The sequence below is a fragment of the Cavia porcellus genome, unplaced genomic scaffold (genome assembly GCF_034190915.1).
Source record: "Cavia porcellus strain 051 isolate PalLab524CR breed Dunkin Hartley unplaced genomic scaffold, mCavPor4.1 scaffold_10, whole genome shotgun sequence".
Taxonomy (NCBI): Eukaryota; Metazoa; Chordata; class Mammalia; order Rodentia; family Caviidae; genus Cavia; species Cavia porcellus.
Window position 1 is genome coordinate 36,117,141 of NW_026947493.1, and position 27,152 is coordinate 36,144,292.

At 39.1% G+C, this 27,152-nt stretch overlaps 1 protein-coding gene across 13 annotated transcripts in view; it reads right to left on the minus strand.

The window, feature by feature from the left end:
- Erc2 (ELKS/RAB6-interacting/CAST family member 2) overlaps positions 1-27,152 on the minus strand; it is a 1,000,708-nt gene that overhangs the window by 414,913 nt on the left and 558,643 nt on the right. For all 13 annotated transcript variants that reach the window (XR_010050129.1, XR_010050130.1, XM_063257298.1 and 10 more), the window contains one exon: positions 16,432-16,567. Coding sequence is in view for 11 of the 13 variants with exons in the window: in XM_063257298.1 (XP_063113368.1) it covers positions 16,432-16,567 (136 nt within the window). In the remaining 2 variants the exon portion in view is untranslated. The remainder of the gene's footprint in view (positions 1-16,431; positions 16,568-27,152) is intronic.

Here is a 27,152-nt window from a genome sequence, read left to right on the forward strand (position 1 = left end):
AAACTAGCTTGCTTCATTTCAAAAATGAAGTCATGTGGTCTCTGTAGTGATGGTAGTGGGAGATAAGATTACTAAATATGCCAGGACCTTCTCATCCTCACACATCATCTCCATCCTAAGCAGTTACCTTGGAGGCTATTATGCAATCCACAGTCAGTCTTTTCCCTAGTTTGGAAAATCTGCCTTTGGAACCAGCTCCAGAGTCTGGCACATTTTTGTGACCAGTTTTCATGCCAGCAGGGTAACTTGATAGTCACAGGTATTTTAGAACCATGTCTGGGGTTATAGCTGCTAATCGAGATAGGAAATGTTGGTTTTAGGAAAAAATAACTTCTTGTTTCAAAAAAAAAAAAAAAAAAGACCTGTGGTGCGACTTTCGCAGTGATTAGAGTTGCAGAAAGCTTTTGAGTAAGGGCTACTATGCTGGGAAGTAGGTTCAAGTCCTACTAGGTGGTGGTTGCAAAGGAAAATGTGAACATGAACAAACACTGGACTGCTGAAGAGGTGCTCAGACAGGCTCAGCATTAACAGCTGGTGCCACCACTACACATGTGCTACTGAGAAAACTCTCCACTTACATCATAGCTGTCAAAGACTCAAACATTCATAAGTAAGCTCCCCTGGAGAACTGAAAGGGGTAAACCTCCTTTAAGGACCTGCTTACTTATTTTGTCCCCTTTCTCCAGCTGCTATTTGACTGCTGACTTTGTGACCTCAATGTGTACATACAGAGTACTGATACACAAGGTAGCTGGTCCTCTGCAGGGAGTGTGTTCGAATTCCTCTGGCTCCTTGCTATCTTGCCCTCCTTGGTTCTTCTAGAGCCACCCTGAGCAGAGAACACTGAGCTCTGTAAAGGAAACCCTGGGTGGGTTCCTGTAGTCTCTCCTTTTCAAACAGCAACAAGAAGGCTGCTGACAGCAAATCTCTCTGTTCGAACAAGCTTCATGACACAAGCTAGATGATGTATCCTTTATTCAGTGCTAGCCTGTCTGGTTAGCCATTCATGCACCTACACTCACAAATAATAATTCATTATCATTACTCATTGGCAGTAAAAACACAGCTGAAAAACACAGGTCCTCTCATCCAAGAAGGTCAGCACTGAGTAGAGACAGAAGACATCTCTTGCTTTTCCAGGTTCCCAGCATGTAAGGCTAATCAGCATGAGCCCTGACTTTTTTCCACTCCACACAAAGCCTCTCAATCCTTCTCTGCTCCATGTCAGACATGGAACTGTTATGGAGATTATTTATAATTTGGTTTACTTATTATAATTAAATGGCTGTCAGAAAATATTTTCTGAATGTTTGCCGTGGCCCAAGCCTGTTCTGAATATGCAAGACAGAATCCTGCCTTCTAGGAGGAATGACAAAGTCCTCAGGTATGTGCTTTGAGAAAAAAACTAAGAAGCAAGTACAAAATAACTATACATTATGATTTTGGGCTATGATAATCATCATAAAGAAAAATCAAGAACATCAGAAGGTTGACAGCAATTACAAAGAGCACTCAGAGAAAGCTTCTGAGGATGTGGTACATGAGCAGTATGAAATGAGGAAGGAAGCCATGCTTATATATGAAGAAAGACCCAAGAGCAGGGCAGGAGTGGAGACCGCTTTGCTGGAGCAATGAGGGACAGTGGGAGGAAAGGAGTTCCACAGATACCCAGAGCCAGTTGCACAGTATTCGGACTAAGGTAAGGTATCTGTGGAACACTGCAGGTGCAAAGGTGGGGCAACAATACATCATCGACAGCATCCAGCTCTGGATTATCTGGGTACCAGGCAATACAGGATGCTAGGCACCGGTTTGTACATGATCGCAAAACACTGATGAATACCATCATCAGCCAGGATGCAAAACCTTAACCTCATGACCAAACACTTAACTAATGAAGAGCTGTATTAGGAGTCCACAGAGGAGCCTATCTCTTACCTGTGTGATGAAAATATACCTTAGAAAAACAACTACAACTTTGCATGGCTGCCAGATAAAAAAATACTTAAATCTATTTAAGTGACTTGTGTGACTCCAGTAAGCAGGTCACACATTCATTCTTAAAGTATTGGGGTCAATCTCTTGGAGGTAAAGACCATAGGCAGAGATGACTATACCAGACCATAGGCAAGCACCTGCAAGAAGGGAGCTGTCACTGGAGAGTTAAATGACGTTCTATGAAATACACATGTAAAAAAAGATGCATATGACCTAATAAGTGCTTTCAAGCATAAATAACATAAATTATAAGCAGCTATTTCATTTATAACATTATAAGCTTATATATTTAAATTTTTAAAACTTGAAATTTCTCTCTGAGAAATAGGACAGTAGATGCTTTTGTATATTTGGGTTGGCTTATATTTGGCTATATACCACACTTACTGGCTGATATACGATACAAGAAAGTAACTGCCAGGGGGGAAAGGGGCTAGCCCTCACCCAGCAAACATTTGCAGAGAGCACAAAAAACTTTTATAAGGAGCTGACTTTGGTGAAAGAAAATGTGGCCTGTTTCTTAAGAGTGTTCACATACTGATACTTAGTCCCACTAACAAAAGGAATCTCTTCAGGCTGTATCACCCATTCCTAGTGTGTCTTTATTACAGTCATGTCCTCCTGGTTCTGTATGTCCATTTCACAAGGTGAAAGAGACACTAGAACATGGTATCACACATCCAAGATGTGAATACAAGCCTGATAATGGCTGTGCAGTGCATATATTAAGACATTTTCATTTCATAAGCACTTAAAATATAGAAATATGGTTTGTTTTTACATGGGGGAAAAGGTTTGAGAATTAAAAACATACAATCTGTTACAAATGAAAAGATTAACTTTTCTCTGCCCACCCTAGACCTCCTAGACACTAGAGCCCCTAAAGATACCATTCTAACTATGACGCTTGTCTCCACCACTGGACTCAAATTCACATGTGTAATTTCTATTATACCCACAGCCCAGTGTGACCTTCACCCTCCATTTATAGTAAGGAGGAAAATGACCTTGCACGCTGAATACAGGGCAAAGACATCAGTCATTAAGCCAGGTTAAGAGAAGTGCAATTCACTCAGGAATTAGAGGGTTGGGGTGGTGATATGGCTCAGTGGTAGAGCTCTTGCCTTACATGCACAAGGCTCTGAGTTCTGTCTCCAGCACAACAAAAACAACAAAAATTACAGGATCATTTATGAGCAGACTCAGACTTCTAGTAGGTATTGTATTCGAGGTTATATTATTTAATTGTTAACATTTTCTAATTTCTCATAAGGATCCTTTCCCAGTCAAGAAAGTACAACAGAGATAAAAATAAGGTTGTGGATAATGATGAAGGAACATTCTGTGCTTCACTTCCAATCCACAGGATTGATTTTTGACAGCCCAACAAGAATATAAGCACTACACCCTTCACTGTTAATAAACTACCTTAGCAGAAACAATGTATAATTGAATTCAAATAGGAACTAACAATGGATACTTAACCTGTTCAATTTCATATTTTAAAGTTGGAATAATTGGGGCTGGGGATTTAGCTCAGCGGCATAAGCGCCTGCCTTGTAAGCAGGCAGTGGTGAGTTTGATCCCTGGTACCGATAAAAACGAAAAAGACAAATAAAATAAAATAAAATAAAGTTGTAATAATTTCCACATCTTCTTCCAAAACATACTTTATCAGATTTGGATGTGGGGCATAGCACAATGTGAGCTTCGAAATAGAAAATCAATGTGGCTTTTTAAAAAATGACAGGATGAAATATTTCCATACCTGTCATAAACATTTTGAAATTCAGTATATTTCAGCTTTATTAATAAGGTATAATATTTAAAAATATATCATAAATAAAATTTTCTTGGTTATTCTAACAGAACCATTTTTTCTAATCAAGTAGCAAGAGTAACCCAAGTGAATTATGATTCAGTGAAGACAATACTCTGCTTAATTCAGTATCACTGCAGAATTTTTCCAGCCTAATATAATTGAAGAACTAGTTGTATATCTTAGTTACCAACATGCTGATATTCTAGATCAGCCTGTGCATAATTCATAAATACTAATTCTTTGCCATGTTAACAGGTTTTCTGGAGAGGAAAAAGCTAGAGAGGGAAATTTTGTGGTTTTTGTTAAGTGTCATGGTTTATGGCGGTGGCCCCCAGGCCTCATGCGTTTGCATTATGCATTTGTGACTGGTTCATTGTCTAGCACTTGGATTGGGGGAAGGAATGTTACATCAGCCTAGGAATGGAGCCAGGATGTGATATAATGGCAGGAAGAAGGCGTATCTTGCTCTCTCCTGCCAGTTTCGCCTGGCTGTTTGCAGTTACCATGACCTGGGGCCCCACCATGCCACCCTACCTTGGAGCCAACTGAATATGGACTGAAACCTCCAAAAACTGTAAATAATAAACCTTTCCTTTCCCAACTTTGGGCATCAGGTATTTTGTCACAGCACCAAGTAAAAAGTAACTAAGGCATTTAGTGATTTGAAGAAAGTATAGATTAAATTTTAGGATATTAAACAGTTCTTTTCACTGCAGGACTTCTTGGAGGTTTTAATGTTACTATACATAGTGCTCTTTAAGCAAAGGATAGAATATCATTTCCCAAAGGCATTTGACAATTGAATCCTTTGTTTCTTAAACTACTATATTTTAATGTTTTGAGAAATGCAGACCTAAATAATGTCAAACCAGGGTCTGTTTATTTTCTATTTTTTCATAGCTCACTAAGATTCACATCACTTGGGGAAAATAGTCTCTTTTATATAGTGGCTCATTAAAATAATATTTGAGTTTACAAACAATTACATTTAAAAGCCACATAGCTCCTGTCCTTGAAAAATAAATCATTAACTCAGTGGATAAAGACTGAGGTTTGTGTATTGTATATGTTGTGTTAGGACAGTCATAGTTCTAATGTCTTTATACCAAAAAGGTAACAGTTGGTAGATATATTGTTATAAGCAATTGTTGTAAAGAAAGCACAATGTGTTGGTGCAAATTACAAAAGTCTCTTCAAAGTGGCAGGCCCTGTGCTCCAGATGGAATGCAGAGAGAGTTCTTAGATAAATTTAATATTTAAAACCAAGTGTAATAGGGCCAGGGATACAGCTCAGTGGCACAATGCCTGCCTGGCAAGTGCGAAGTTTGAGTTGCATCTCTGGTATCAAAAAAAGAAAAAAGAAAAAAACCCCACCAGATGTCATATGATAATGCACAAAGGAGACTGATTTCCCCATTTCACTAGATTCCCAACTGGAGGACACCCCTGCTTTTCACCTAGATCTTCTAAACTGGCTGCAGCTCCTTCACTTGACAAGCGAGCTGGTCCTCAAAAAGTGCTTTTGAGTCATCATATAAGTACAACCTTCATTAGTCTCCAGGTCCCAGGAATTCAGAGTTGGAAGGGACCTTCTGCCACCACAAGCATCTCATACTCAGAGTGAAAAAAAAATTACTCATGGTCACACAGCTCAATAGTGCCTAAGTCTCAACTGTAACTCAAACCTAGTACCTGCTTGGTATTTGCACCTGTTCATGGCCCACTCAGGGGCTTGTAGTCCTCTGCAGAGCTGTGGTTCAGAGCCAAGGATCCAGCTGCAGATACAGCCTTACTTCTGCCTCTTGGAAATCATCTTCCAGCCCAAAGCACTGCAGCCTAGGCATATATGGTTACATTTACATTCAGAAGCTATTGCAAGCAAACAATTCAAAAGTGAAGGAAAGGATACTATTACAAGAAAAGACCTTAAGACATTGGAAAGTAAAGAATTTTGTCTTACCTATTTTTAACTCCAGTAGACATCATAGAACCTGGCATGTAAATGTCCCTAAGAAACCTCAGTGGGCTTCCTGAGGCACTGAAGGCAGAGCCTTATACAGAGGCAGGAAGTATGAAGCCTATGTTAAGGTTTAAAGGCAAGCTTGATCCTTCTCCACGAGTCTTTGCAAAACCTGTTTCTTCAAGTCTGTGCCACCTGGCTTATCTGTTTTGGAGCAGCCTGGCCATCATCTTCATTGTTGCTATGGTTATAGGGACCAATGTAAGGCATGAAAAACAATAATTCTACACAGGTAAAAGAATGCAAGTTTTGACTAAGATTTGAAGAAACAAATGCCAGCTCTTTCATCTAGCATAAATGAGTCTCAATTTTATCTGTAAAATGTTGTCAGTAAGATTAAACAGTGCAGGTACACAGTAAGTTATACACTGTATTTAGTGGTTTCTTATGAAGCTGTGTGGCCAAGAGTACTGAGATCAGAACGGGTCTGCCTTGAGTGCCTAATGGGACAATGCAATATGCATGCTGAATAATTACTTTAGACATGGTAGTGCACTGCCCAGATGGCCATTCAGGACTGTGGCATTCACTCCTAGCTGCCAGGATCTTTCTCCCTGGGAGCAGCTTAACCAGATTGTACCCTCCTCAGGGAATGCAAACATCCAGGTCCTGATCTCAGTTAGTGTCAGCTCCTACCAAATAGCTATCTAGCTCTAGCAGTGGTGGTAAAACTTTGGCATGAGTATTAGTTGCTTTTCTTTTAAGACAGAAATTGTTAATGTAGGAGTTGTTTTTTTTTTTCTGTTTCCTTTCTTTCTTTCTTTTTTTTTTTTGCTCTTTTTCCTTTTTATTGGTACCGGGGATCGAACTCACGACTGCCTGCTTGCAAGGCAGGTGCTTATGCCGCTGAGCTAAATCCCCAGCCCCCTGGAGTTGTTTTTCCTAAACTCAGGTTTCATTACAGCCTTGGCACCTTGTTATAAATAAGTGGGTTTTTGGTTGCAGCTTCACCATCACTGCTTTGGGGCAACAAGGAACCACTAAGACCTTTGCTACAACTGCATCACAGTTTGGCTTCTCACCATGCTCAGCTTTGCTTTCCTCCCTCACTGATAGCACCCCAACCAACCTCATGTATGTTCATCTCAATGTCTCAATTTCCCCGAGAACTCAACTAAGAATCACCTTACACTTTGCTTAATTCATTCCTAAATGAAAAACTGTAGCTATCATATTTGTTGTTGAATTGCCAGAGCAACCCACATTTGTTTTCTTTGACCAGAAACATTCTGAGTTTCTTTATGGTCAACACCTCCTATGGATGAGGCAAGGTGGCAAAGGGAAAAGTAACGTGAGCCAACTCTTATCATCTCAAGAGTCCTGACCTTGGTAAATATTCTCACAGCAGTTTTCCCCACTTCCAATTTACCACTTCTTCAGTTATTCTAGTTGTTAAAACTATGAGAAGCATAAAAAATGAGAGTATCCTACTTATAAAATACGCCTTTATAAAATGTTGTGAGAGATAATTATATGCAAGTGCAGCATCTAGTGCAGAAGAGCATAGGCCTGATCTGTGGGCTCAGGAATGTCACCCCCTCAGATTCTCCAGACACACCACAAGGAACAGCAAGCTTCACAAATGGCCCTGAAAAAGGACATGAAAGGCAGAGATCTGATCTCCCATTCAGTCACTGCTCTAGGGATATTAGGAAGGTTGTCTGCTTTTTTTGAGTTCTACTTCTTTCATCAGCAAAATAAGGAGCTTGTACTTTTAAAAGTCTGAAACCCTTCTAGTAAGAAAAACTTAGAATAGTCTAATCTTGCAGGACTTTTTCCAGGTAACATAAATAAGTAAAATGTGGAGGGAAACTGTAGTAGCAGAGAAGAAATTAAAAGTGTCATACATTCAAGTTACCAACTTCCCAAATGAGTACTACAGGAGAAACTATTAAGTGAATAGGAACAGATTTTATAGTTGTATTTTCCTTTTGCAAAGTTTCCATCTAAATCATTGCCTATGGCATTGATTGTCATTTCCTTAATCTAAAATGTTTGAATATACAGCTTACCAATGCCATGGACAAGCCATAAGTCAAAGTTAAGATTTTTAAAAATTAACCATGCCCAGATCTCTGCCTTGGGTAGCAATGTGCTGAAATACCAGCATCTATTAGAAAGAGGTTATTGATGTCAGGGTGACACACACTGTGATTTGCAGGTGCCCCACTGGCTAACCTCTGGTGGAAACATCTCAGGGTAAACGGGCAATAATTACCCTCACCTGAGAGAGTGGGTTTTGCTGGACTGGCTCTTTTGATGCATGTTGAACATGACTGCCCTCTAGGGATTACATGAGTCCTGGGTGTGAGTTATTACATAAATTCTACCCTTGAAAAAATAGTAAGTGTGCTGCCAGAGGTTTTTCTTTTTCAGCCCACTGGCCTGCAAAGTGTGGGTTCTTCGTAATGCCTTCACAGTGTCTATTTGGAAAATTATATTGTATATCTTGTGGCCTCAGGTAGGATAAAAAAGCATATAGATACTCCCAAGTATGTATCTGAAGTCTTATTTCTTAGTACCTTTTACAATAGGACTTCTTTTATGAATCTTTGGCCTAAAGAAGCATTTTCTTCAGTATCTGTATACAGTCTTCCTCTGACCTTCAAGTAAGGAAATAAAGTTTTTGTTGGTTCATTAAAATCTTTTCTTTATAGAGCTCCTTAATTTCAGATAAATCACTGACAATTGTCTGAGTCTCAGTTTCCTCATTTGAAAAACAAAAAGAGAAAAACTTGCCTACCAATCTTCAAGGCCAGTGTGGAGACCCAGCTTGAAGGTCAACCTGTAAAAGCACTGTGCAAAAAGCACATATGAACTTGGGCTTAGATGGGCTGTTATTTCATTATTGACTAACCTGATCATCAGTTCTCTTCTCTCTTGTAGCTAATGCAGTGTGTACCCTAGTAAAGACTGTCTATTGCCAAGGCTCACTGGGCCCATTGTGGAGGACCACCTGGACCATTCTCCTTGAAAGAAGAGCAGGTATATCCATTTTGGCTAAGCCTGTCCCTATTTCCATGTACTGATATGTACACAGCTGCCTAAGTTTTGTCCACATTCCCTCTATTGGCTTTAAGCAATGTAAATAGATCCAGCTGAGGTGCTGATGTAGCCTCTGAAGCAAGGTGCCCCACAACTCTCAAGAAGTATTTGAGAGCAGGACCGGAAGGAGAGCCAGGATTCACACTCTGCCCTGTGGGTTGGGATCCAGCTTCCAGATAAGAGGCTATGATTTCTTAGAGCATAAAATATTACGCATCAGAGCTGAAGCATCCCCCAAACATTGTATACTGCTTGTGTTATGCAGATTACTCTTTCTGTGTTTCTGTCTCTGTCTATCTCTCTCTTGTAGAAGTGATTTCAGACCTCCTACCTAGACCAGCTCATGGCATGTTTGAATATGTACTTCCCACCACAACTGCAGTCACTCACCCTCAAGCCACTCTCCTCTTGAAGAATTAATAAAACCTGGGTTTGGTCCTGGGTCATAGCCTTTGTTCCAGTGAGTCATCCCCTTGATGAACTTCTGACCCTCTTGGCTCCCCACAACTAAGTCTCAGTGTCTTCATTCTCACTATGGGTTGCATTGGAAGTGGTAGATTGGAATTAATTTATTAAAATTCCAATAACTGTTCCATGGGATTACAAGGACCAGGAAGGGCTCTCTATGTTTGGTGCCCAATTTTGTAATCCCAACCAACAGCGTGGAGTGTCAAGCATGGCTCTCCTTACTTCCCAGCTCACACATGCTTTCCGGGAATTTGGGGGAGAGGGAACACTGCCCTGTCACCTTGTGTCAAAGACTACACATCAGCACCTGAACTGGATCTCTATTGCTTAAAGCCAGTTGAGGGGATATGAATAAAACTCAGGCAACTGTGCACATATCAATGCACAGAAGTAGAGCCAGGCTTAGCCAAAATGAATATACCTGCTCTTCTTTCAAGACGAGTGGTCCAGGTGGCCCTGTTCAGATCCTGCTTTTTTCCTACTAGTTTATATTTCAGAGACTAAAAGATACAAAATAGAATAACATCTAAAAGACACTCTGAGCATCCTTAGTAATCCACCTTGGAATGGGTATGAGATTACTCCATCATTTTAGCATGGTTTCTTTTTCCATCCTCTCTCCCCCTGAAAAAGTCTCATTCCAGGCTCCACCTCCATAATAACAATGATGTCATTTGAAAAATATGTTGCTGTAGAATCTTCAGCCTTTGATAAACAAACATTCATTTTTCTGAACTGTAGAAGAACCACTAATGGAGTGAAATCTGAAAACCCTTCAAAAAAGACTAATGAGCCTTGTGTGTCTCCAGGGGGTAATTTAGTAGGTAGATTAGGCAACACTTGATTAAGGGTAAACCTCTCTTTTCTATAGAAACATACTGAGTTTGTACAGAGAGGCTATAAGAAGTGGGGGATTAGGTCACAAATCCACAGGAAAAAGCGAAGATGTTTCTCAGAAGAAATATGCAAGTTATTGCACATTTGGAAAAACAAGTCATACTTTATTGGGAGGAAAGAAGAAAAACTGAAAAACTTCACGTATAGCAGTTTTATTTACATGCTTTTACTTGACTGTTGGGAACATTTCTAACAAATGGTTAGTTCTCAAATCTACTGCACAGGCTGTCTTGTCACCCCTGACAGTCTATGAGTTACTACAAAGAGTAACGATTCCAACTCAAGGCTACCAGAAACCAATTGTCAAATAAGATTTTCTGAGACTGCCTTTAGGGACTTGCTACAGCAAAAGTCGATTTTGGCTCGTGGGGGATTATAGTGTGAAAGAAAAACAAATGTCAAAATAAATCCCCAAGGAAAGAAAGCACTTCTGTACTAACCCTAGGCCTTCTCATCAACAATCCATGTCCTCTGCAGACTCACAAACACTTGAGTATTTCTCTTTGTCTGAAACCATGAACAAAGTCTGGAAATGTTGGATGAGGCTCAGTTTACATTTCAACAATGTGATTAGATTTATCTAAAACTTAACAGAGTTTTCTAACTTCTAGACATCAAGGTAGAAAACTGCAAGACAAAAATCTCTTACAATGCTAAAAAGTATGTTAAATTGTAATGAAAATTGGAACAAGTGGGTTTTTTCAACCTTTCTCATCTTCCCCTGTGTTGAAAAGATAACTAAAAGGGAACCTCATTAAATCACCTCACGCCATGCCTACCAAACAGCCATGGGGGGGGGGACCCTAAGAACTCAATAAATGTGTTTTGACAATGATGAATCGCTGAACTCTGCTGGTCAGGTTTCTACTAATAGCAGTACTTAGGTAAGTGTACCATAACACATGAACATACATCACAGTTAGAGTATCAATTTGAACCTTAGGGAATTGAAGGAGAAATGAACTTAACTTAGTGATTTGGAAAAACGAACCTACAGATACAAGGCTGAAAAACTGTTGCTTAAACTAGATGTGACTCTTCAAAGAAACAATTTCAAAAATGCGGACACTTCTTAATTAACCAAGTGTTTTGCTGGAAACCTTTCTACTTTCAAGGTTTACGTTGTTGGTTATACTTCCTGTGTTAGCAGATTCCAACTCTTAACTGGAGGAGTAAAGGACAGGAAATCCTTCGATAAAAAGATACAAATTTACAGAGTTGCCCAAATTAAAATTTCTAGTTTTTTAAATCTAATTTTTAAATCTCTATTAAAAGTGTAAGAATAAATGGAAACATTCACTTGCTTTTCAAACTGGTCACACTCAGGCTTAACCACTGGCAGAGAAGAAACTTTACAGTTCCCTAGGAACCTATAATTTGGAAACGGAAGCACAGAAGAACAGACTTCAGTTTTTCGGCAATAAATTGAAGAGAATTCTGCAGACATACAACAGAAAAGGAGTATAAAATATTGGCTTGTGCATTTCTTAGAATGTTAGTTTGCTAACTCAATAAGCTGCATAGGGAAAAATGCAGCCAAAATCTACAAATACGTCCATTGGGATTTCAAATTGACATCTTTGCTCAATAAGAAATAGCTAGACATTGAAAAACATGCATCCTATTCTGTTAATGACTATTTAGTGTGAATCTCTACCACCTCCTATGGGGACACACAGAAGCACAAAGCCCCAAGGCCAGGCATAAATATGTTTTATAATGTGTCCTAGGGAACAGCTCTGCAGAATTGTCCTAGAAAAATATGACCTTTCACATCCACCTTTCATATACAATTCAACATTAACTTTAAAAATCTTTAATTTTCCTCCTTATTGTTCAAAATATTTTAATGCCTTATTAGAAACTTTCATTTACTAGGATATGCTCTATGTCTGTATTGTTTACCAGGGTAAAATGGATGCAAAGGATTTGTTGGGTGATTATGCTCAGTGATTAACCGTCTTCTATGGCAAAAGCTCATTATCAGTCTCTAGAAAAAGGCTCTAGTAACTGAACTCCACATAGGTCAGGGAGTGCACAAGGCTCTTTCACAAATCTTATTTTGTTTACTGCATATACAAGGAAGTGATTATAAATCCTATTTGCAAATGTAAAATGGTTCAGGGACGTTCTCTACCTTACTTGAGGTCCTGAAGTAACAATAAGTAACTAGTAGGATTTGAACGCTGAACAGTTCAACTTTGTGCCTCTTTATTTTTCCTTCTTGTTCTCCTTGCTAATGTTAAAAACATTAAAGAAATTAAACCAAGAACATGATCTCTTCCTAGACTGTGGGTGAACTCCTCTAAGAAAAATTCAAGGTATTTTCAGAGAAAACGAGGACTCAGGTGAAAATCAATTTACTGTTCTTTAGTGGGTTAAGCTGAGCTAGCTGGAGTGCATTTACACCACATGAACCTAATGAGATCTGCGCTACAAGCTATGCAATACACCATAGACTGCTTTAAAAAAAATTTGAACCAACTTTCTTGAATACCCAGAATAATTCACACAGTAATTTTACTTGTATAATCAAAAGATCTTACCACACCTCTCCCACCTTTACAGCAATGTTCAGTCAAAGCTTCAAGGCCCAAACTTAGATGAGACAAGCATTCTTGTGGTTCCTACTGTTCCTCATCACTCTAAATTACATCCGCACACTAAGGCCAAACATAAATGACATTTTTTACTACACTTATGCTGTTTTTCTTACAACAGAGGACTATTTTTCAAACCTTGTCTCTTTCAAAACACTGAATGATTAGTGGTAATTCTATTCCCCTCTTCGTATTTGCCTGCTTATAACACTCTCTAGCTGTGTGGAATGAATTCTCCAGCCCCTGACTGAGCCATGTTATTGAATTGACAATGAAATGAGATGGAAATCACAGTATCAGTTCAAGGCTAGGACGAATGACAACTTGTACTTTTTGCTTTCTCTCCTGCTTTTACTGCTGTCATTAGCAGCTGAGTTAGATAGAAATATTATAGGCAGGTGGATAGGGCTGGGCCCTCAAAGGAGTCAATGCAGAAGATCAGATACCTTACAACTATGGGGAAAAACACCTCCCTGTGGCTAAATCTCAAGACAAAAGACAAGGACAAATATCAGGGATTGATATTCTAAGTATCTTGATCACCTTATATCACCTTATATCTTGTTCACCTTCAGAAAGCCAGAAGAAGCCATTAATCCACCCTCCTACAGGCAAAGGCCCCGTTCTCACTTGTTATATGATCACTTCCCTACTAGATCACGATTTAAACAATTTTACCTGAGCAAATACACTCAGAATCCTTTTTTTTTTTTTTTTTTTTTTTTTTGGTATAGAACTTCAGAGCAGGATACTGGGATAACAGTAGTAAGTACCATAGTGTATCTTGTTATCTTCACCATAGTTGTCCATTCAATCGGGTATAGCACAATCAAACCAAAAACAGAACATTATAAAACCTATCAAAACAGAATACTGAATAGAGCAAAACAATCAGAACAAAGCAAAACAGTGAAAACAATATTTGCCTTCAAAGAGAAGATAGAAGGAAATTCCCCATATTTGCAATATTGCATAGTCATCTTCCAAAGAAATGCTCAGAACTCTGGTCCCAGGTCAGCATAATCAAGCCTACATATAAGCATTTAGTTGCTTTATGTGCCTTAGTCGCTATCAACTCTGGTAGGCTCACTGGAGATATCGACTTGTTCTCTCCCTGGCGTGCCTGCTGCTCCTTTGCACGGCATGGCTGGATCTCAGGAGATGCTGACTTGTTCTCTTCCTGACACACTACACTCATAATCTTATTGGTTGACCATAGCTCTGTCCACCTCATGCCCGCTTGCCTTCAGGGAGTCTTATTTTTAGAAGGTAATTATTTCATCTGAGCATATCTGTTTAGCAATCCAGGCAAGTGGGAGGTTGACTTTCTCTATTAACCTTAACCAGAGACATTTTCATCAAAATTAATTGTGATTACTTTTTATTGCATTTCAAGTGTTATCCTTTATTTGGGGTGCTCAGGAATGCAACTAGGCAACTCCAGACTAGACTATCTTTTATGAATAGGTCTGTGAGGCAGTTATCAAGGTCCCTTAGGAAAATACTGCTACACATGAGTTTATGGGTCAAAAACATTAATTTCTATAACTAGAAGTGTCCTTAGAATAAAGAAATTACTAAATATCGAAAAGACAGAAACAAACTCAATGCATATCAGAGTGACTGTGCACATGCTCTCTATATACTAGAAAACTCTTTTAAAACATGTTTCTTTCATCCTTCTCTTGTTAGTATAACAATCATTAACACTCTGAGCAGAGTCTGTGCCAAGTATAATTCTCAATTCGTTATATGCACTAACATTTTAGCAGCTCTGGCATAGCTTTAATCAGCTTTTCTGTTCTGCAAATGAGAAAAGTGAGGCTTAAGGAAGTTAAGGAACCTTCCCAGGAAACAGGGAATTCTGAAGCCCGAATGAAACACAACCATTGTTTTTCCCAGTCACTTAAAGAAAAAAAATGCTTACTTCACCAAAAAAACTATCGCCACAGTCACTGTTTTGTGCCCCAACTGTACTTTTCTTTACCAAACTGTGTACTTTTTCTGCCAGTTCTCGTACCTGAAGGGCCTTCCCTTTGGGGGCACTCATCTCTCCCAACTCAAATGCAGCCATTTTAAATACATTCAGCTCAAAACCTATTACTTCCATGAAGACACTCTGCCATCTCAGTTTTTCTGCCTGCATAATTTTTGAGAGCTCTTATTCCTAATCAGAAGGAGTATAGGCTCATGTTCCAGAATGTCAACTTACTAGCTAAGGAACAGCTCACAGGTTATTTTCACCTCTCACAACTCCTCATCATGTAACAGATGGAGTAACAATTGTTTATCTACCCCATGTGACAACTGCAGTGACCCTCTGTGCTTTTATCTGTCATGTATCCCTCCAGATAACAGAATCTCTTGTGCTCTTTTGGAGTGCCTCCTGTGTGCACTCTTACCCCGATTTAGGTGAGGCTGACTCTTTCTACCTAGTATCCACATGATGACATGACCTGACCTTGGCCTGAATAATCTTCACATTCTATCCTTGAATATCTGCAGAACTATGACAAAGTCACGCTCCTTCCAGGGGAGTGACCACATTCCTAGAAAATGGGCTGACCCTCACTTGTGGAGAGTCCTGGGGATTTAGGCAACACAAAGCAAAGCATTCCTGTCTATCATATTGAAACATGCAATGAATGGTACCTACCATGTTTGTTATTAATCAGCATTTGTTTCTTGGAGTCAGAACCCTTTACTATGATATTATATAAGTTTTCTGAGGCTGTAGTTCAATACATGTAAGATCACCAAGTTTGTTAAGGAATTTAAAAAACATATGCCTGGAAAAAATAGTAGAATGTTCTCCAAATTTTAGTTATTATTATCTCAGGTTTCCATCTAACATCTCTGTGACAGATAGGGAAACTGAGACTCAACACTCTGGAATATGACTTGCCAAGAGCACGTAGGAAGCTGTGGACTTAACCAGGCTATGGTCCATGTGAAAGCATGCACAGAACTCAACAGGGGACCTAATCCTAGCATTGTGATCTTCCATGAAAATTCCAAAGCAAGCATCAATGCAGAGAAGATGTGAGTGACAGCATTAGGGTATTTCCAGGACACAGCAAAAAAAGAACTAATATTAACAAAATACCCCCATCTGCCTTGTTCTGTGATACACATTTTCTCATATTTTCTTACTCTGGAATAACTTATTTCTTTGTTGATCAATTAAAAAGATAAGCTATGAGTACATGTTGAAATTAACTTCTATCTTCAAGGAGCAAAAATTATCATGAATTGCAGCTAAATTGAACATGAATCTCTCTGTTGAAAGGCATACTGGAATAAGCAAATGCCCTATTTCACTTGAATGTTTTATTGAACATAAAAGAAGAACCCTTTTACCAAAATTAGGAATGGATAATGAAGAAAAACTAGCGCTTTCAGTTAGTCAGTTGGTTTCTGAGATAGAAATGTCACTGAGAGATAACTATATTTACAAAGGAGAAAGAATAATGATCCGTCTCAAAACTTAGAGTTTTGAGTAAAATAAAACAAGTTTTGTAAACTGAGTTTACAAAATTGATTTTTTAATTATGAAGGATTAAGAAGGTGAGCTGTCTCACCTGCAAATGCTGTGAGTTGTCGGCCATGCTGTCTTCTCGCCTGCGGACTTCTTCCAATAACTGCGCATTCTTTTTCTTTTCCAGCTGCTGATTGTGCTTGAGGTTGGCAACCTTCTTATTCTGATCTTTCATATGCCTGAGAAAAGCCAATACAGCTCGGTTACATTCATCCACCGGAAAGGCATATGCTGTCACAATGGACTGAAGAAGTACTAGGCACAGAATGAATATCTTCATGGGGAGAAACACTGGGAGCTCAGAATATTAGTTTTCAAAGACTAATATGTACTGAGCACCCACTGCACGTCAGCATGGTGCTGAGCTTCGGTGGTGAATGAGGGAGGTAATGTCTATGTTCTCATGGAGCTTAGAGTTCAGCGAGCAAGACAGACAAGTACTGTAACAAGAAAGGACAACTTCAGTTTCCTAATCTTGGAGAAGTAAACAGCATGGCATGAGAGGTGATGATGCACATATAAGCGCGGGTTGTGGAGTTGGAGGAGACAATTTGAGACACTTTGGTCAGGGAATGGCATCCCTCAAAAGACAAGACTGTGCCAACCAAGAGAAACACCAGTGTGGGAGTTTCCCAGCAGAGAGCACAGGGCATGCAAACACGAAGGTAGGAAAGCAGCTGGCTCGGTCAAGGGAATGAGGGCCGCAGAGAGGTGAGTCCAGGGCAGTAAGGGAAGTGGGTTGGCATAGGACTGGAAAAAGGTGAGTGGCCCTGTGGCTCATTTATTTGCTACTAAGTGGTTGCTAGTCTAAGTATTATTATTCTTCTAGATCATGTTCTTATTCTAAAATCATAACCCATTTCTTTGACCTTAAAGTAACAATTGCAAAACTCCAATCAACAGTGCTTATCTCAAACAGAATAACAGTCTGGCTATTTATACTGCTAAATAAATGGTGTTTGAAATAAAACTTCTTAACGAATCTTTAGGATGTCAATGTGTAAAATCATAAAGTGATCAAGTGAGTAAAAGACTAAGAATAAAGGATGGATTAAAAAAATAGTAATAGCTTAATGTAGATTATTTCATGAGCAGCATTTAGCAAAACATTCCACAGATTTAGGCAACCATGTCCACAGCAGCTGTGATAAATCTAATCCAATACATGTGTAGCAGGAGGACAGCACAGAGGGCTCAGAGGCAGTCACTCCAAGAGAGGAGGGCCAAGGAGCACAATCATTTGGAGTCCTTTCAAATTTCTTCACCCTCTTCACCCTGGCACTGCCAAATCCAAATCCGCCACTGACTGAGCTCTGACTCCTTAGGCAAGTTACTACTTTTCTGAAAATATAAACAAGGTGAGAGCTAGATGACAAATAGCAAATGTGTCAAACCTAAACAAAAAGCAAACAAGCACAGCTCTCTACGTGATGCTGTTATTTCTAGTCCTCCTGAAATTATTTACGCTCTCACCCTCCTACCTCAAGAAAATGGAGCTCAAGAGAATTATTTACTAAGCAAAAAAATCTTTTAGTAATCATGCTAATAAAGATTCTGAGCACTTGGGCCCCTTGGAGATGTTTCTATTACCAACAGAAGTGGCAATTTAAGTATCCTTGGCAGACTAGGAAGATACAGGCAAAACTAAGTAACCATATCCTTGGTCATTATTGCTACTGCTGAGTTTTAATGATTCCATACCTTTACTCAACACAGTAACATACACATATGAAGCCACCAACTCAAGTATATATGCAAATCTAGTTTCAGAAAATGATCTCCAGCCTACTCTGAAGATATTACGAATGAACACTTGCTTACTTCCTCAACAAATTTGATATTTTCAAAGCTCATATTGACCAAACATTTTCCAGTTACTCAGGAAATGAGGTCACTGCTCAGAATAAAGGATATGGTGGAGAGGTCAATATGACTAATGAGATAGATTACTTAGAGTATTTTGTATGACAATAACATTCTACTACTTTTTATGTTAAAACCATATCATTAAATAGAACTGACCATTAAACATTACCCCCTTCAAGCACCAGTGACAAACAGATTGTTATTACCAACATCACTTGCATAAAGAATTTCAACAAAGCTCACAGAGCACAGTTTCAACACACAGACCTTACTTTCAGATATACTACAATGTCTTATCAATGCAAAAGGAAAAAAACAAATTCCAGGTTCGTGTCCCTTAATTCTTCCTGAGTTAAAAATTAGTGGCTAAGAAAAGTGGGAGATTGGAGTTCCAACACATGATGCCAACCTTTCTTCAGCATTTTTCAACCACTCCTTCAAATGCTCCTTATAAAAATACCAGTGATTGAAAAACGAAAAATGGGGTTAGCAAGGTACTGTTTAAGGTGTGGGCCAATCAGATCAGAGGGCCTGGTGGTGAGAATAATCATTCTGTATACATGACCATCAATGGCTACATACCAAGTATGTACATGTCTATGACTTTCAAATACATTTCTACTAGACTAACTCTCTCTTCTATAACAGCTTCCCTCAAAACAAAAAAGGAAAAGAATTGCTCTGCATAGGAAGGAAGGAGAAAAGGAGTGACATAGGTTAAATGAGGAACAGGTAAGAGGAGCATCAGCTCCTAGACAACCACTCTCTGGAGTGCTCCTCAAAGGAGCCCTCAGGTTCTCAGAAGCACAGGTGAAAAAGGCAATTTACAAAGAAGGCAGAAAGAGAGGTCATGAAATTTAAGACTGCCAGAGCCCTTGGTGGACAAAAGGCCTTCCAGCTCCAGAAGTTTAGTTATGCTTAGTGAAAAATAAATGGCCACATTCCTATTAATAGCTTCAGTATTTCCAGCAATAAAACCTCTATGTGAACTTTCAGATTTTGTACCCTCCTTCAACTGCAGAAGTAGACCCACACTGAAAATTAAGCACAATGAACTCAGAAAGCTCTCAACTGTCCCTAAAACCTGCAAGCCAGGGACTGTAGCCATGCACACTGCAGCATCTATTCCTGTACTGCACCAGAAGAAAGTTTCATGCGGACTTCTCCAGATTCTTACCTACTCAGCAACTTGGGCAGCCTCAAGCCCTATCAGAGACTGACTTGTCTCATGTTCAGAAAAAAAGTTCTTTAGAGGGATGTATTTCTCCAAGGAAATACCATTAAAATTTAGCCAATATGCACATTACAAATAAAAGCACTTATAAAGGAGAGGTAGTTGGGAAATACATAGGTAAAGTCAGTTTTCAGTATCTGACTTAAATTGCCCAGTTTCATAAGGAAGTTTTATAAAGCAAGTTACGGTACTTTTCAAAATTCAGGGACCATTAAGGAATTAAAAAATTCCAATAAGTGTCAAGGTCATCAATAACTATCATATTCAGAAAGTATGTCAGAGACAACAGATTTCTGAGATTTCACTAGAATAGCTTGCCAAATTAAAATGAGAAAGGTTCTCTAACTTGCTGGTGAGTAAGGTTTTGAGACTTTCAGGATTATACAGTTGGGAGTGCTGGGCAGAAGATGCCTATGCTCCTTCAAGGGTATATATGTATTTGGATGCAAAGGAGAAAATAAAAACTTATTTTAAAATCTCAGCAGAGTTAGACACAATTTTTTATCCATCTGCTCTTGAAAACTTTAAACAACTGATAATTTTCATTTTTGGAAAGAATCCAGGAATCCAGCTATTATACATAGTCAGCAGAAATATAATTCACAAAAGCATTTTTAGAAATCAATTTGGCAGGACCCACCAAAGTACACATACCTTTTCCCCAGTCAAATTCTTCTTCTAGGAAAGAAGCCTACAAAAATGCTTGCACATATGCACAAGTATATATGTAAAAATATTTTCATTAGAATTACACAAGTGAAAATTTGAAAACTCCCTATTTGTCCATCAGAGTGAAACTGATTGAAGAAATTAAGTACATTTATAATATGGACTCACATAGTTAAAAACATTAAGGCCAGATGAAATAACCTTCAAGGCATATTGTTAACTGAAAAAGAAAGTAAATATATATATATATATATATATACATATATATATATTTACTTTCTCTTTTCCTTTTTGTTTTCAGGGAAGCTGTTATAGAAGAGAGGGTTAGTCTACTAGAAATGTATTTGAAAGTCATAGAAAAGTAAGAAAAAGAAAATATATATATATATATATATATATATATATATATATGATCTTTGTTTTATTCATGTGAAAATATAAAAGCTTATTTGGACGATACATACATATATGCATGTAAGTAGAAACTCCACACCAGTCTATAAAAAATGTTTGCCCCTGGGATTGGCAAAGAAGGAAATGTCAATTTTTATGCACTGTGTGTGTACATGGGGGTTTGTAAGCATGTATGTATAGGTGGGGTACAAGTACACAGAAGAAAATACACCAATATTAAGGACAAAAGTAATGGAATTTTGACCAGTCAAAATATAGAGTTTTGTCATTATTCAGCTTCATGTTCCTTCTCCCTGCTCAGAAATAATCACTGTCCTAACTTTCATTTATACAGATTTGTTTTGTCTATTTTTGAACTTCACATGCACAGAGTTATACAATACGTACTTTCTTGTGCCTGGCTTTATTCACTTAACATTAGGTTTCTGGAATGTGCTTACCCCACTGCATCAGTTCAATCATTTCTATTGGTGAGCAATATGCCATTATATGAACACCATATAGTTTGATTAAGTTATTCGATTGTTAACAGGCATTTGTGTTTTTTCCTTTTTTTACTACCATGAATGAAGTTGCAATAAACACTTTTGTATCAGAATTTTTGTGGACATACTTTTTGGGTCCTTGTTTAGAAAAAAAAGTTCTTTGTAGGGACATTTTCTCCAAGGAAAAACCATTAAAATATATCCAATATATATACTAAAGGTAAAAGCAATTTTGAGGGAGGGGTAGTTGGAAAACATTGATAAAGTCAGTTTTCAATCTCTAACTGAAACTACATATTTAAGGCATACTCAATGTATGCCTTAGTTGGGAGCACAAAGTAATACAACCCCCACTGAAGACAACTTCCAGAGCATACAAAGAATGTTACTGTGGCTGTGTACTACCGTGCACATATATTTAGTGCCTCGATTTGACACCAGAACAGCAAGTATTCTGAAGACCTTCAACAAGAGACTGTGGAATGCATTATTAGATGCTGACTGTTGTACACCCAGTTTCCACTCGTGCTTTCCTTAATGACAAGTCACATTCTTGGTGGGTGACCCTAATGGCAGTGGTGCACGAAGCTCCAGGCAGTCATAGTGAGTGAGCTAAGAAACAAAGCAACTGCACAAGGATAAGGCCAAACACACATGATGGGGCCTGCGAATGAATGCTACTTGCGGAGTTTCCAAAAAAATGTTTTTACTTTTAACCACTGAGATGAACTCATTTGGAAGCCTACAAATGCCACTGAGTACTTCACAGTTAGAAGTTTCAGAGCACTATCATATACATTCTAAACATACTCTATAGCAATTACAAATGTGCTTAATGTCATGAACATGATCATTCCTTCCTTGAGGAGAAAGGGTCTGTCTTGCAATGACTACTGGAATCACACTCTCTTCTCAGCAAAGAATCACAAGCTAGGTGAACCTCAGAGGACTCAGAGGTTGGGCCAGATCTCCTGAACTTTGCATCTTGTATCTGCCTCTCAGGAGGAACTATGTTGATGACAGTTTACCACCTCAGTCCCTGTCAAAACCCTTTGGCAGGATATCTTTTCTGCTGTCTGACTTGATTTATTACTCCTCTTCCCCTCCCTTTAGCACTTGCTCCCTAGAAATGAGTACGATCACTCTGTACATAAGAACCCAAACAATGGCCACCATCAGATAAACCACCTGATGCCAACACACCTTCAAAGACATCATTTATCACTTAGTAGATCACAAGACATACCAAGAACCTGATAACATAGCTTTTAAAAAGAAGGTTTATACCAGACATGATGGCACATATCTGTTATCCCAGTACTTAGGTAGACTAAGGAAGGAGGATCACAAATTTGAGTTCCCATGGGGAATGTAATGAAACCATGTCTCAAAAAAATAAACAGCAGAGATACTGCTCAGTAGTAGAATGCACCTTGGTTTGATTACTGGTCACACACACACACACACACACACACGAGTAGGGAAGGTTCAGTTTTGAAAATTTTCTAGAAGCAAAGAACACTTGAGTTTTCCAGCTTCTAGTATCAGACCCTACCAGAAAATTCTCCTCTTTGAAGGAGATGTTCCTGTCAGGTTGGTCTCCCCTCAACTTAATGCAATGGCTGGAATCATTTAAGACCACCAGAGTGGAGAAGGAATATAGTAAGATGGCCAAGACCAAAACTTTGACGCCAAATTGAAAGTACCCTCGTGACAGTGACATTCCATATGAAGTCTGTGACCCTAGCCAAGTCATTTCATTGGAGCATGGGATATTAAATGATTCCATAAACCATGGCTCTTACGAGTCTTACACAGAGTAAATGCTTCAGCCCCAAACCCAGCAGCCCTGCCCCAAATGCTCCTCTGTGAAGCATGTATCACTTTCTGATACCTCACCCTCAGCCTTCGCACCCAAGTCAGGAAGACCCAAGGAGGAATCTCAGCAGGTTATACATTACGTGGTAACAAATAGTAAGAAAATTTGTTTTCTTTGTAGACATTTCCCTCTCAGAGAGGCTCTGAAGAGAAGACTTCCTTCAAACAGGCCTAGTGATGAGGAGGTAGAGCACAGGGGAGATGGTGAGGCCTAGAAGGTTTAGAAGGTTTAGAAGGACCCTAAAGACGGAAAGTAGAGTCAGGGTGATGACTGTACCCTGACCTCCTCTCTGAATACAGCAGGGTTGGTACACTTACAGACCACTCAGAGGGAAGAGGTCAGCCTGTTTTTCATCCTCTTCAGGGATCTTGTGTACTTAATAAGACATTCCTTCCAACAAGGAGCCCATACATAGCTATAAGGGTCACAGGATTAGCTAACAAGCCTAGTTCTGATTTACTCTACCAAATGAGTTTCTTATCACTTGGCCTCCTGTTTTCACCTCTAGTGATCCATTGAACACAAGCTGGTTCTATAGCACACTCACCACAGACTAGACTACATGCTCCTTAGTCTGCAGATCAAAATTGCTGGTAGGTCCACTGCAGGAGGGCCCAAAGCCATCCCCTGTCATCATTGCCTGCTTAGCAAGTGTGTCCACTTCAATATGATGTGGCACCCTATATTCCCTTGTACCTCTGTCCTCAGCTCAAAGACAGCTGAGCAGAACAGATGGGGGAAATGGGTAGACCTCTCTCTTCATCACCTCTGCTGCCTTGACTGACCATCATCATTCCCTGACTGGCCTATGTCCCACTTCTCTTCAGTCTCTATGATCTACTCTTGATTCCCATTTAACCTATGTTCCATCCAAAAGCAAAAGCAAGTAACAAGTCAGATCAGGCACTTGGTGGCATATAAACTGTCAATGGCCTTCCAACTCCCCCAAAACAAAATCACCTGCCGACAGACCTCAATGCTCTCATCCCACTCCATTTTCCTTTGAGCCTAGGATTAAGTTGTTTCAACTTCTACTTCCCACCAAAGAGCATAGGCAAAAATGGGTTCTAGAACCTTGCTTGTACCAGGCCTCTGTGGTCAGTTTTCCTCCTTCAGGTCTTAACTGATGTGTCACCTTCTCAGAAGAGTGTTTTCTGGGCACCAAATCCAAGAATGTCCCTCCCCTCACTGAAAAACTTTCTGACTGTATCCAGTGCACTTGCTTCCTAGCGCTCAATACAATTTATACCTGCACATTTATTTGTATTTTGAGTTACTTATGGACTGTTCCATAACAAGACAGGCACTGCAGCTGGGACAGAAATGCTCCTATCTTGGGAGTATTTCTCAGAGTGAAGCAATGACTCTTAACCACGTCTACCTGGCCCAAGCTACCATCATCTCCAGGTTGGACCAGCGTTATGGCTCTAAGTGGTCTGTGGAATCAGTATTCCATGAGGCAACGGAAAGTGCACAAGTAAGATTCTATCCAATTCAAAACTTCATTCTGGATTTCTACCACCTAAGAAATGCCCATGGTGGGGCTGGAGATTTAGCTCAGTGGCTTAAGTGCCTGCCTGGCAAGTGTGAGGTCATGAATTTGATCCCAAGTACCAAAAAAAAAAAAAAAAAAAAACAAAACAAAATACAAAAACAAAAACAAAAACAGAAATGCCCATGCCCATGGTTTTTCTCATGACTTCTAGGTCTAAGTCCTATCTCCCCAGTGTTACCTCATCCCACTTCCCTGACTTTTACCCTCACACTAGCCCTCCATTTGCACCCTGTACATAGGTCCTACTATCCTCAGACCCTCTACAAAAGTGATTTCTTCTTGTAGAAACTCTTACCTTACCTGTACCACAACCCTTTATCAGAAAGCCTTATCACAACCCTTTATCATATACCCCATCCCTCAATATGAAGGAGATGTCCTCCAGTTAAACCTCCCGCTGTATGAAGGAAGTAGGGTCCTGCTCCTATGAACTCCTGCATTTCACTGTGCCTGCCTTGCCACTAACCTATCATACTTCAGATCCTCTCCTGCTTTCCTTGTCATACCCTAATCGACCTCTGCTCAGTGCTCACCCTGTCTCAGGCCTAGCACAGTGCCTAGAACATAGTCACTGACACGTTTTTGCTGGATTGAATTGAATTCTAAAACCTATCCTCTCTTGGTAAAAGGATGAATCAGGCCTCTTTCGTTTTCTAAGTGCTGCATGCGAACATTTAAAATTATTTCAGAATGTGTATCTAGGGTTTACATGAATTACGATTATGCTCTTAAATTTTTTGCAAAAAAGGCACTTTCCATACGGGAGAATTCAATCTTATATAACAAACATAAAAATGACACCTAGTCAAAAATAAGCATGGAGTTACTAATAACATAAATGAAAATTATCTGGTGCTAACAAAATAAAAATCTGGAGTGTTCTTTCCTATGCAGGTCATTTTCAATATTAAATCGACAATCCAGAATACCCAATGGCCTGATTACTGTCCTTCTAATTTAATTTGTTTTTAATAGATGGCAACAGTGGTTCATATAACACTGTGAAGTTATGCTACAGAGAAAGGCATTTTGAAGTCTGGAACAGCAGTCAGCACTCTCCATAAAGGGCAAGGTGGTGAATATTTTAAACACAGTAGGCCAGATAACCTCTATCAGAAAGACTCCCCTTTGCTTCTACTTTGTCTTGCAGAGCTAAAGCAGCCCCAGACAACAGGAATACAAATGAGAGATCTGTGTTCCAGTACAACTTTATTTAGAAGAATAGGTAACAGGGCTGGATTTGGCCTGAGGCTTGGAGTTTGAAGGTCCTCAATATATAGCAGTAATCACCACTGGAGCAAACGTTACTGACATTCATTAAGACCTGGGATTTGGTGTACTCTAGGCACATTACAAATACTAGCTTATTTATCTTACCATGAACCTGTTATGTAGAACCTATTGCTTTTTACATTGATGTAAAACCTATTTCCTTTTCCTTTGATACAGTTGTAAAGCTGACAGTCAAAACCAAGATTCACCCTAGAACCAGAAATGGGAAAAACCAAGATCTAGTCTGTATTCTGTGATACAGCCACTTTCAGGGTAGACACTCTGACACTTAATAGGATGCCCCTGCACAGCTACTTGGTTGACCATTAGAGGACGAGATGTGGATGAAGTAATAACCAAGAAAGTGAATTTTCCACTAAGGGAGTTTCAGGATGAATAGGAGAGCTTCACAGTGCCACAACATGGTGACAATGACAGCTACTGAAATGAAGAACCAGTTCTAAAGTTGTACAGGAAACTAAGATTGCCACAGAGTCTGTCTACTAATTTTGGTGCTCCAAGCCCATTAACCTCAAGGTACCTACCTTTTAAACAATTGCCAAGTTTTATGAAAGAATCTATTCTCATAAGCAAAAATGTTTACTGTACTCCATGACATGAATAGTCACTCTCATAATACTTGGTTCTTCCTATATAAACGGATACAGTCAGAGATGAAGAGGAGGACAAGACTAGATATTCTGTGCAGACAAACATAGAAGCTCAATAAAAAGGGAGAGCCAGAGAACGAACAATACAGATATCTCCTAAAAGACCTGAAAACAGAATTTCTGGAACTGTGTGGTAAAGTCAACACAGCGGAAAATCTTAGATTAAAAATGCTATACCCTGTTCCTGTTTCATATCTTCTCTTTGCACATCATTTGCTACTTTTCAAATTAAAAAAAAGGAATATGAGCACTTTAAAAATAGAACATTTGTTATAATCACCACAATCCCATGGGGTATTGTATACTTCTAAAAGCCTATGGTTCCAATGCTAGACAGAGGCACATTAGAGTTAATTTGGTAGAATGTCAGCTATATTTACAGTTTTGGGTAATATAAAAACATATGGAAACTGTGAAAATTGAACCCCGGGAGGATAATGTTGGAAGAAACCAACATTTCACAGTCTGGCCAGAGGTTGGGGGCGATTTGCCCAGAACACATACAGCTAGAGCAACCTATGCACACAGGGGTGCTTCGTGGCTGCAAGACCTGTTTTTTATTGCATCCAATCTGGAACTGGGCTATAGCCACTTAGACATAAAATAAATGAAAGATATAAGAAGATAAAAATAGAGTACAGAAATCTATTGGAGTTTACATTATTAGCTATCAAAAATCAATTTTTAAATACTATCAGATAATAAAAATTCCATTTTCA